This window comes from Puma concolor, chromosome E4 (genome assembly GCF_028749965.1).
Source record: "Puma concolor isolate L17-30 chromosome E4, mPumCon1.1.hap2, whole genome shotgun sequence".
NCBI classification, from domain to species: Eukaryota; Metazoa; Chordata; class Mammalia; order Carnivora; family Felidae; genus Puma; species Puma concolor.
In genome coordinates, this window is record NC_141683.1 from 1,181,436 (window position 1) to 1,191,958 (window position 10,523).

Consider the following 10,523-nt stretch of genomic DNA (forward strand, 5'->3'; position numbering starts at 1 on the left):
GGGGCCGAGCCGCGCGGGCCCCGCGGGAGTCGCAGGCGGGGGCGGGGCCCTCCGGGGGCGGAGCCGCGGCTCCCCCGGGGGCGGGGCCTGGCCCTGCGCCCCCGTGGCGGGGGCGGGACGGGGCGGGGCCTGGTGGCGGCGCGGCGCGGCGGGGTGCGCCAGGCAGACCCGGCGGCCGCGGTTCCTCGGCGCGCGGCCCAGCACCTGCTGCCCTCGCCCGGCCCCGGGCGCCGCTGCCATGCGGCTGGCGCTAGTCTGGGCCCTGGGGCTCCTGGGCGCAGGCAGCCCCCTGTCCTCCCGGACGCTCCCGGATCGAGGTGAGTGCCCGGCCCGCGGTGGGCGGGGGGACAGACTGGGAGAAGGCACGGGGAAGTCGGGAGGCACTGGGGGTCGGCCGGAGACCCGGGGAGACCCCTGGCCAGAGCGCGGCCCGCCCTGCTCCGATGTCCTGGGCGATGGAGGGGGATGCCGGTCCCCCTGCGCGGTCATCCTGTGCGCGGTCCCCGCGGACACTTCCAGGCTCCGGTGCCGGGCACCAAAGGGCCCGGCCCAGCGCCCCCTCAGGATGGTGGGAGACGGTCGCTGCTCCCCAGGACTGACGTCTTCGCCCCTCTGGGGCCTAGCCGACCATCCTGCCCGGTGCCAGGGCGCCGAGTGGGCACGGCCCGGAGGGTTTGGCGAAGAGGACTCTTCCTTGTCCAGGGCCCGGGCGGTCACGGCGCCCCTCACCCCGTGTTGATGCCACCAAAAACCTGGCGGAGCTGGCGGGTGGGGACGCGGGAGGAGCGGGGGGGGGGGGGGGGCGGGCGGAGAGTAGGCCTGGAAAGAGGCTGACACCAACTCCTCCTAGGAACTTTCACTTCCCGCTGCGTCTCTGGCCAGGGGCTGGGATGGCAGGCGGGGGTGGGCTGTGCGGAGGAGACAGGGCCGTTGTGGGGACGGGACGGGGGTGGGGGGGGGGGAGATGTTGGGAGCAGGGAGGAGCTGAGCTGTGGCGAGCGGGTGTGCCTGGCTGGGTCTGAGGGATGTTTAGGGAGGGGTGTTTGCACTGCGCACCCAGAGATGGGCGTTCCCGCAGCTCCGATGTGAGGAAAGGGGAGGGTGAGTGGGCACCGGGCCACAAGGCTTCGCCCAGGCCCGAGAGGGGGCGTTCCTGGGGGGGGGGGTGATTGGGAGGGAGTGGGAAGGGGGCTCCCCGTGAGAGCCTGCGGGGACAGGGAGGGGGCCCCAGGAGGGGCAAGCTGAACTTTCCCTGGGGACCTGCAGGTGGGGTAGGGGTGAAAGTGAGGGGTTGAGAGAAGCCCCTCTCCTGGGGCTTGCTCCTTTAAGTCCCAGAATGCAGTGCAGGAGTCCTTCCAGCCGAGAAGGGCCCTGAGTGGCCACAGGCACCGGCTGTGCCCAGCGCCAGGGGCTGGCTCGCTCAGCACTCTCTTGGGGTGTCCTGGGGACCCTGCAGGTGGCCCTGTGGAGGAGCAGACAAGGCCAGAGAGGGCCCTGGGTGGACACTCGGAGCCCCAGATCTTTCAAGACAGCCCCACACTCAGCCTAGCGGAGATGCTCCAGGTGAGCCCCCCTGTCCCTTCAAGCACAGAACACAGTCCCTGCCGCCCCCATAACCAGCCCTCTCTGAGGAGCAGGTGAGTGGACCTCATGTGGAACGGCCACCCCAGGTCTGGCTGCCCCTCCGGCCACACCCCAGCACCTGGCTTCCCTTATCCCCTCTCCCCCAACACGCATCTGCCCGGCCTCAGCCCCACCCGACCCCGTCCATCTCCTGGGGAGACCCTGAGGCCAGACTTGCCTTTGGGGTCTCATTCTACAGGTTTTCTCAGTGGGGGAAGGTCAGGGCCTCACCAGGCACCCCCCTCCCCAATTCCAACGCTGAGTCAGAGGAAGGGCTGGGGCGTGTGCCAGCTCTTCCATGATGCTTCCTCTCCGGGCAGGAAGCCGAGAAGGGGCGGCTCAGATACCTTCCTTGACCTCGCACACAGCCCCCCAGAACAATGCCCCAGGCCGGGCAGGGCTTCCTGGCCCCTCCCTCGGGACCCCCCCCCCCCCCACCAGTGACCTAATCGCTGGTACTCTCCTAAGGGTCTGAGGTTTTCTGGTTAGAGACTGATGGGAGTTTCAGGCGGGGCCAGGGAGGTGACATACCCTCTGGTGCCCGCAGACCAATCTGCCTGAGGCTCTGCGGATCAGATTGGAATTGGACGGTGAGAGTCAAACCCTGGAGCTGCTGCAGAATAGGTAACAATGACGGTGGTAACGACAATAACAGCACAAGTAACAACCGTACGTGACATTTACTAAGTGCTCGAACTCTCTTAATCCTTCTAACAACCTATAAGGTAAATACTATGATGTTGCTGTTTTCATTTTACATGTGGAGAAGTCAAGGCACAGAGAGGTTACATAACCTGCCCAAGGTCACACAGCTAGTGTGTGGTAAAACCCAGAGTAGGACCCAGATAGCCTGGCAGAGTTTGTGGCCCGACCGCTCTGCTCTGCGGCCTCGGGGGGAGCCCTGGCCCCCAGCCACCCCTTACCACCCCTGGACCTCAGGCTGTCGCCGTACCTCCCTGGGAGGCAACTGTCATTGCCCCCGTTTTTCTTCACTCCACAGGGAGCTGGTCCCAGGCCGCCCACACCTGATGTGGTACGAGCCTGACGGCACCCGTGTGGTCAGCGAGGGACACACTCTGGTGAGTCTAGTGTCCTGTCTCCGGCCCGAGGGCGGCGCCAGGGGCCAGATGGAGGGTGTCATCCCTACGGGATGTGGGGTGCACCTTCACCAGCCTCCACCGACAGGCTAGCTAGCCTCCTGGGCTCCAACCCTGACCTTTGGGGTAGCACTGACCTTTCTCTGCTGTAGGAGAGCTGCTGCTACCAGGGAGCGGTACGGGGCCACGTGGGCTCCTGGGCGTCGGTGTGCACCTGCTCAGGGCTCAGGTACAGAGGGCGCGTCCCACCGGGATGGAGAGAGGGAGGCGGTGTGAGGTGTGGAGCTGAGAGGTCTTCTGACTTCCTGCCTCCTCCCAGGGGTCTGGTGGTCCTGTCCCCCGAGAGAAGCTACACCTTGGAGCTGGGGCCCGGGGACCTGCGAGCCGCCCCCATCATCTCCCGGACCCGAGACCTCCTCCTGCCAGGCCGCACCTGTGGGTTGAGCTGGCATGCATCTGTGGCCACGCGGGCTCCCCAGGAGCGGCCCCGGGGACGGCGCCACAGCCACACGCGCAGTCGTCGGGTGAGGATGACAGCAAGAGGCCAGGCTTCTGTTGTCCCTGAGGGCCAGGCCCCGGACCCTCAGAGATCTTTGTTTCCAGTACCTTCTAAGGAGCTGTTGCCCTGGGTCGGGCCCCGTGTGAACATAATCTGCTCTCCTCCTCCCGAAACCCTGGGAGGTTCGGGCTGGCAATAGCTCCGTCTTTGTCAGAAAAGCAGCTCAGAGAGAGAGAGGCAGTGACTTGCCCAAAGCTGTTCAACCACTAAATGACATATGCGGGGTTTAGACGCAGGGACCTGACTCAGACTCTTCATGGGCCGTATGATCCCGTGTGCGGACAGTGCTTGGCTACAGACCACACGGTCACCAGGCATAAAGCAGTATGACTCCAGCTCCCTCATTTATAAATTGGGGAGAATAAGCTACTTACTCTCTAGGGTTACTGTGGAGCTTAAACGAGTCTATATCCATCTATCTATCAAGTATCTATATGGTGCTTAAACTGTGCCTGAGGTAGGTAAATATACGACAGTGTTGGCTATTATTTTATTATTTATTTCTTAAAGTTTATTTATTGTGTTTTTTTTTAACGTTTATTTTTGAGAGAGAGACAGACCTTGAGTGGGGGGAGGAGCAGAGAGAGAGAGGGAGACGCAGAATCCGAAGCAGGCTCCAGGCTCTGAGCTGTCAGCACAGAGCCCGACGCAGGGCTTGAACCCACGAACTGTGAGATCATGACCTGAGCCGAAGTCGGACGCTTAACCGACTGAGCCACTCAGGTGCCCCCTGTTTATTGTTTTGGTTGTTTTTAGTAATCTCTGTACCCAGTGTGGGGCTCAGACTCACGACCCCCGAGATCAAGAGTCGCATGCTCATCCGACTGGGCCAGCCAGGCGCCCCAGTCTTATTTTTTTTAATTCAGGAAAAGTACTGAGTTTGGAGCCAGAGAAGCAAGGCTCTACTCCCAGCTTCATGACCTACTTCTCAGTCCACCTTGGGCAAGTCCCTGGCCTCTCAGGCTCTCAGGGGTTCCTCTGTGAAACGGGCTCTCTGCTCTCCTCCGCTGGAGCACACAGGGTGGGAGCGGACACAGCTCGGGCAGCCCCGTGTGGCCCCGGCGTGAGGAGTGTGCCTGACACCCCTTCTTGTCCCCAGCGGAGGCGGGACGTGGTGGCAGAGACCAAGGTTATTGAGCTGGTGCTCGTGGCCGACCATTCTGAGGTGAGCTTGCAGGCGCTGCGTGTCCTGCCCCCCCCAACCCTCTCCTACACCGCCCGCCGTGTCCTGTCCCCCCGCCCCCCCCCCCCCCCCCCCGCGCCGAGTCTGCTCCCTTTCATGGTCGTTTCCCTTGAGCCGCAGGTCCAGAGGTACCCGGACTTCCAGTACCTGCTGACCCGCATGCTGAAGGTGGCCTTTCTCCTGGACACCGTGAGTGCCGGGCCCAGCAGCAGCCGGACGGCCCTGTGGCCGCGGGGACCCCTCTCCTGAGCCCCCGTTCTCTTTCAGTTCTTCCGGCCCCTGAACGTCCGGGTGGCGCTGGTGGGCCTGGAGGCCTGGAGCCAGCGTGACCTGGTGGAGATCAGCCGGGACCCCGGCCTCACGCTACACAACTTCCTGCGCTGGCGGCGGGAAGACTTACTGCCTCGACTGCCCCACGACAGCGCCCAGCTCGTGACGTAAGACCCCAGGCGGCGCCCCAGCTCCCTGCCTGCGGCCCTGAAGCTCTGAGCTGACCTGTGGCCCTGCGATCCCACAGTGCCACCTCGTTCTCCGGGCCCGCGGTGGGCATGGCCGTTCAGAATTCCATCTGCTCTCCTGACTTCTCGGGGGGTGTGAACATGGTGAGCGATGCCGGGGCCCCGCGCACGTCGCTTCCTCCACGTGCCCCGCCCCAACCCCACCGAGTTACCTACCCCAAAGCCGCGGATGTGGGGACGGGGGTTGGGGGGGGGGAGGACGGCGGGTAGGACGTGGCCCCTGCTGTCACGGCATCGTTACGTGGGGGCTTCACCTGTGAGGGCACCTCGCGGGGGAGGAGGGGGTGGCTGAGGCCCACAGAGCAGAGGCGAGTGCCCAGGGCCACACGTAAGGGACAGGAACAGAGCTGAGCGAGCTCTAAGCCTTCCCACCACCCGGGCCCGGGCTCTCCTCCTACTCTAGAAGCAGTGAAGGAGGGAGGCTGAGCGCCCAAGAGGTCAGATGAGGAGAGAACAAGAGAGTCAGGCTGGTGCTGGACCTGGGGTGTCCCCTCCCCAATGCCAGGACCACTCCACCAGCGTCCTGGGGGTTGCGTCCTCCATAGCTCACGAGCTGGGCCACAGCCTGGGCCTGGACCACGACTTGCCAGGGAACAGCTGCCCCTGCCCGGGCCCGGCCCCGGCCAAGAGCTGCATCATGGAGGCCTCCACAGAGTGAGTGGCTGCAGGACGCACAGCGGGCAGGGGCAGGGGCAGGGGGTGGCTGCAGCCCCAACCTCTCCCCCACCGTCCCCAGCTTCCTGCCAGGCCTCAACTTCAGCAACTGCAGCCGGCGGGCCCTGGAGGAGGCTCTCCTGGAGGGGATGGGCAGCTGCCTCTTCGAACGGCGGCCCGGCCTGCCCTCTATGGCCGCGGTCTGCGGAAATATGTTGGTGGAGCCGGGCGAGCAGTGTGACTGTGGCTTCCCGGACGTGAGCCCCTCGCCCGAAGCCCTGCCCCACTCACTCCTGTGCCCTGGCCCTGGCTCACTACCCTGCTCCGAGCCTCCAGAGCCCCTTCGTGGGCTCTCAAGGGCCGGCCCGCTCCTCTCCGCCCCTCCCCGCCGGCAGGGACACCACGCGGATGGTTGGGCTCTGGCCTTTACTTGCCGCTGCGTCCTTCTGATGGCTGCCCTGGGCGGAGGGGAGGAGGTAGGCTCTCGGGCCCAGCCCGCCCTGACGCAGCCCCCTCCCCGCCCCCCCATGCCCCCAGGAATGCACCGACCCCTGTTGCGATGACTTCACCTGCCAGCTGAGGCCTGGGGCGCAGTGCGCGTCCGGCGGGCTCTGTTGTCAGGATTGCCAGGTGGGCACAGACTGGACCGGCCGCCACAGATCACCCGCCCGGGGCCACGGTGGGAAGGGTCCTGTGACCCCCCAGGGCCGGGCTGGACCTGCCCGGCACCCCTTCTGACCCTCCCCCACCCCCCTAGCTGCGCCCAGCCAGCTGGCAGTGCCGCCCCGCCAGAGGGGACTGTGACCTCGCGGAGTTCTGCTCGGGAGACAGCCCCCAGTGCCCTCCTGACGTCAGCCTGGGGGACGGCGAGCCGTGCGCGGGGGGCCAGGCTGTGTGCGTGCAGGGGCGCTGCGCTTCCTATGCCCAGCAGTGCCAGGCTCTCTGGGGACCCGGGGCCCAGCCCGCCGCACCGCGCTGCCTCCTTACCGCCAATACGAGAGGCGATGCCTTCGGGAGCTGTGGACGCAGCCCTGATGGCAGCTACGTGTCCTGTGCCCCTAAGTAAGTGACGAAACCTGGATTCTCCTCTGGGTTTGTGGGGGCCTCGCCTGACCCCGCACCTCCTCCCTCACCTCAGAGACGCCATGTGCGGGCAGCTCCAGTGCCAGGGGGGTCGGGCCCGGCCGCTGCGGGGCTCAGCCCGGGATCTGCACTGGGAGATACTAGAGGCCAACGGGACCCAGCCGGAGCTGAACTGCAGCTGGGTCCACCTGGACCTGGGCAATGACGTGGCCCAGCCCCTCCTGACTCTGCCCGGCACAGCCTGTGGTCCTGACCTGGTGAGCAGTCCCAAGGGGGCAAGACCAGGAGGGGAGGGGTGTCTGGACCACGGCGAGCAGTGCCCGGGCCTCGCTGTCCACCGTGTAAAAGGCACAGACTCTGAGGGGGGGTTCAGATCCTCTCTTTGGCCCGAGCGAAGTCCTGTCCTCCCGTGGGCCTCGGTTTCTCCATCCGCCATTCAGCCGTGCTGGCCTCCCAGGGCCAGGGAAGCTTCGTGAGAACCTGATCTTTGTTCTTCCTCCCCTGGGCAGGTGTGCATTGACCGTCAATGTCAGCCCGTGGGTCTCCTGAGAGCGCAGGAATGTCGAAGCAAGTGCCATGGGCACGGGGTGAGCTGGCCTGGGGGAGACGGGGGGGGCGGGGTGGGGAGCAGGCAGCCTCCGGGGATGAGAACGGTGACAGGCTGGGAAACACACACACCTAGCTTCCGACCCCTGCTCTGCTGCCGCCTAGCTGTGTGACTTCAGGCAGATTATTAACCTCTCTGAGCTCAGCCTCCTCGACTATCCAGTGGGTGGAATAATAGTACCCAGTTCCTGGTGCGTGAGACGACATGGGAGTTTCCGGTACAGTGCCCGGCACGGAGAAGGCGCTCGCGGGGCTAGTTTGGTTTCACCTGGTCTGCCGTGGATAAACTGTCCCTCTCTCCATCCCATCACCCCGGCACACCTCCCGGTTGTGCACTTAGGAGCTCCTGAAAAGCTGGGACAGGGGAACGGGCCCCTCGTTACTCAGCCTGTACCCCTAGGTCTGCGACAGCAAAGGACACTGCCGCTGCGAGGAGGGCTGGGCGCCGCCGGACTGCGCCAACCGCAGCAGAGGTGGGGGGGGAGGGGGAGGGGAGAGGGGAGAGGGCACAGTGGCTTCCTTACCCCCCCCCTGCCCTTTCCTGACCCCTTGGGGTTCTCTGATCACTTCCCCCTCCCCACCTGCCACCCCTTCCTGGGTGTAGGATCCTAGCCCCACCCGCCTTCTCCCCACAGCAACCAGCTCCCTGACCACAGGGCTGCCCCTCAGCCTCCTGCTGTTGGTGGCCCTGATGCTCCTGGGCGCCAGCTACTGGCACCGTGCCCGCCTGCGCCAACGGCTCTGTCAGCTCAAAGGCCCCAGCTGCCAGTACAGGTACCAGGCTCCTTGCCGCCGCTCCCTCGACCGCCCTGCGGCACACGACGGCCGTGGGGTCCTGCCCCACCCCGTCTGCAGCGCCCCCCACCGGCTTCCGATCGCCAGCCCCTCGGACCGCCCCCCCCCCACACCTCCCTTCTCTGCACACGCCCCGTAACTCTTCACCTCACACGGAGACCCACGGAGGGCAGCCGGGGAGCCCCTGTGCTAAGTGGGGCCCTCGCTCCGGCTCATCACCCCCCCCGCCCCCGCCTCCCCACTCTGACTGGGCTAAACCCTTGCTCTCCAAGGGGCTGCGTCCACCGCACTCAAGGGTCGCGTGCGGGTGGAGAGCGTGGTCTGAGGCTGGGCCCCCCTGCCTCCTTTTCTCCACGTCCAGGGCAGCCCAGTCTGGTCCCCCAGAACGCCCAGGACCCCCGCAGAGGGTCCTGCTGATGCCAGGTGCCAAGGTGAGTCATGGATACCAGAGGAGAGAGGCCCCACCTTGTCCAAGCGTCCGGCTTGGGCCCTGGGGCGGGGGTACTGAAGGCCCTAGACTCAGAGAGAGTCTCACACTGCCCAAGAGTCGGCCAGAGGAGTCAGGGCCAGCCCTCCCCCACTCCCCTGGCTGCAGGCCCAGAAGCAGAGTCCAGCCTGCAGTGGGGAGGGGCAGTCACCTAGAGGAGGGTCCGCTGAGCTCTCTGAGCTGGCCAAGCTGGTGGCTTTGAGAGGTGGGTCTGCGGATGCTCCCAGAGGGGCCCCTGGAGGACGAGGGGGGTGGTGCTCAGAAGGGGCCCTGGGTGTGCCACACCCTGATGAGGCCCAGGACACCGTGGGTAGGAGGGCTGGTGAGTGCCCCCTGGGCCCCCGGCAGGGGTGTGGGGGGTGGTCTGCATGCCAGCTCCACCACTCGTCACCCCCTCTGCACACAATTGGATAACAGCATGCACTGCGCCCACCGCCCCTGGGGCCCTGGCTGCCCCGCCCGCAGGCACTGACCCCTCTCTGCCCACATCTGTTTCTGTGCTCCCCTACCCCACCCCGCCCCCACCCTGCCTGTCTGCTCCTCCTGCTCTCTCAGCAGGCCAGTGCTCTTGGCTTCCCGGCTCCCCCTTCCAGGCCGCTGCCTCCTGACCCTGTGCCCAAGAGACTCCAGGTAAATCCAGGCCAGTCCCCGCCCTCGCCCAGGGCAGGTGGGAGGCTTGGTGCCCAGCTGCAGCTCTCACCCTGGTCCCCTGCCAGTGGCGCTCTTCATTAGGGGACCGGGGTGCCCCTCAGCCTTCAGACACTCTGAGCCCCAGAATCAGCAAAGGGTGAGCCTCCTGCCTTGGTTTCTACCGCCATCTGGTGGTCAGTGGCAGGACTGCAGCTGGCCAGGGACACCACTCTGACCCGTGCCTTCCTCCCCTGAGGCTTCTGCTGGCAGGCACCCAAGCCCTGTGCGCATGTCTCCATTCTCTCCTGCCCCCTGGCTGACTTTGAATGTTGACCTGAACCCCTCAAGAGAACCACTGCATGCCTCTTGCCCCCGGCTGTGCTCTCACAGCACTGCCCCTCTCTCTGTCCAGGCTGAGCTGGCTGACCGACCCAATCCCCCCACCCGCCCTCTGCCCGCTGACCCGGTGGTGAGGCACCCTAAGGTAACAGTGTGGGGAGAGAAGGGCACAGCCTCTCCCCCACCCAGGGCTGTGGTGCTAATAGCCGTGCCAGTGGTGGCCATGGTGAGATGCCCCCTCTGTGCCTAAGGGCACATCCGCTGGTGCCCTTTACCGGTGACAGGTTTGTTTGGAGACAGAGGTGACCTCTGAAGCCGGCCCCACAAGCTGGTGTTCCCCAACAACCAGGTGGGCACCATGACATCCCCTCCCAAGCCAGCCTCCTGCCTTCTCTCCCACTCACAGGGGCCCGCCAAGCCCCCACCCCCGAGGAAGCCATTGCCTGCCAACCCCCAGAGCCGGCGCCCTTCGGGTGACCTGCCTGGCCCAGAAACTGGAATCCAACCCGTAGTGGTACCGTCCAGGTAGGCGAGCAGGGGCGCGGAGGATGGGTGGGAGGGGCGAATGGTCTGGGGAAAGGGCACCTCTGATCTCTGTGCTTGGCATCTGCACCCCAGACCTGCACCGCCGCCCCCAGCAGCGTCCTCGCTCTACCTCTGACCTCTGCTGAGGTTTCCCGGACTGCCACCCGGACCTAGGACTTCAAGAGGCCGACCAGTCCCTGGAGTCCCCCGTGATGACTGAGGGAGCCGGAGCCTGGACCCCAGACACTGCCACGGTCCGCTGAGCAGCACTCTAGGGACCCGCTCACGCCATGGAAGCTGGGGTTGGGGAGGGGCTGGGCGCTGGACTGGGCTGAGGGAGGTGCACACAGCCTGTCCCTGCTCTGGTGCAATAAACAGTGAGGTCTGGGCAGCGCGCCTCGGTGTTTGTCGGCTGTGGGAAGGC

At 65.8% G+C, this 10,523-nt stretch overlaps 1 protein-coding gene across 16 annotated transcripts; it reads left to right on the forward strand.

Moving 5' to 3' along the window:
• The first annotated feature begins 128 nt into the window (after positions 1-128).
• Positions 129-10,490, forward strand: ADAM15 (ADAM metallopeptidase domain 15). 16 transcript variants are annotated; one of them, XM_086693135.1, is made up of 23 exons: positions 132-317; positions 1,457-1,563; positions 2,171-2,247; positions 2,624-2,702; positions 2,873-2,949; positions 3,040-3,244; positions 4,379-4,444; positions 4,583-4,651; positions 4,730-4,899; positions 4,980-5,064; positions 5,486-5,634; positions 5,717-5,891; positions 6,172-6,264; positions 6,392-6,696; positions 6,773-6,974; positions 7,227-7,304; positions 7,724-7,796; positions 7,959-8,097; positions 8,480-8,549; positions 9,164-9,235; positions 9,648-9,719; positions 9,924-10,099; positions 10,193-10,490. In XM_086693135.1, the coding sequence occupies exons 1-23, from the start codon at positions 239-241 to the stop codon at positions 10,233-10,235; spliced, it is 2,661 nt and encodes an 886-aa protein (XP_086549261.1). In that variant the 5' UTR covers positions 132-238; the 3' UTR covers positions 10,236-10,490. The 16 variants fall into 16 exon arrangements, with proteins under 16 accessions (XP_086549263.1, XP_086549271.1, XP_086549274.1 ...); XM_086693134.1 differs by having other exon boundaries at positions 133-317; positions 9,161-9,235; XM_086693136.1 differs by having other exon boundaries at positions 133-317; positions 9,161-9,235; positions 9,981-10,099.
• The last annotated feature ends 33 nt before the right edge of the window (positions 10,491-10,523 follow it).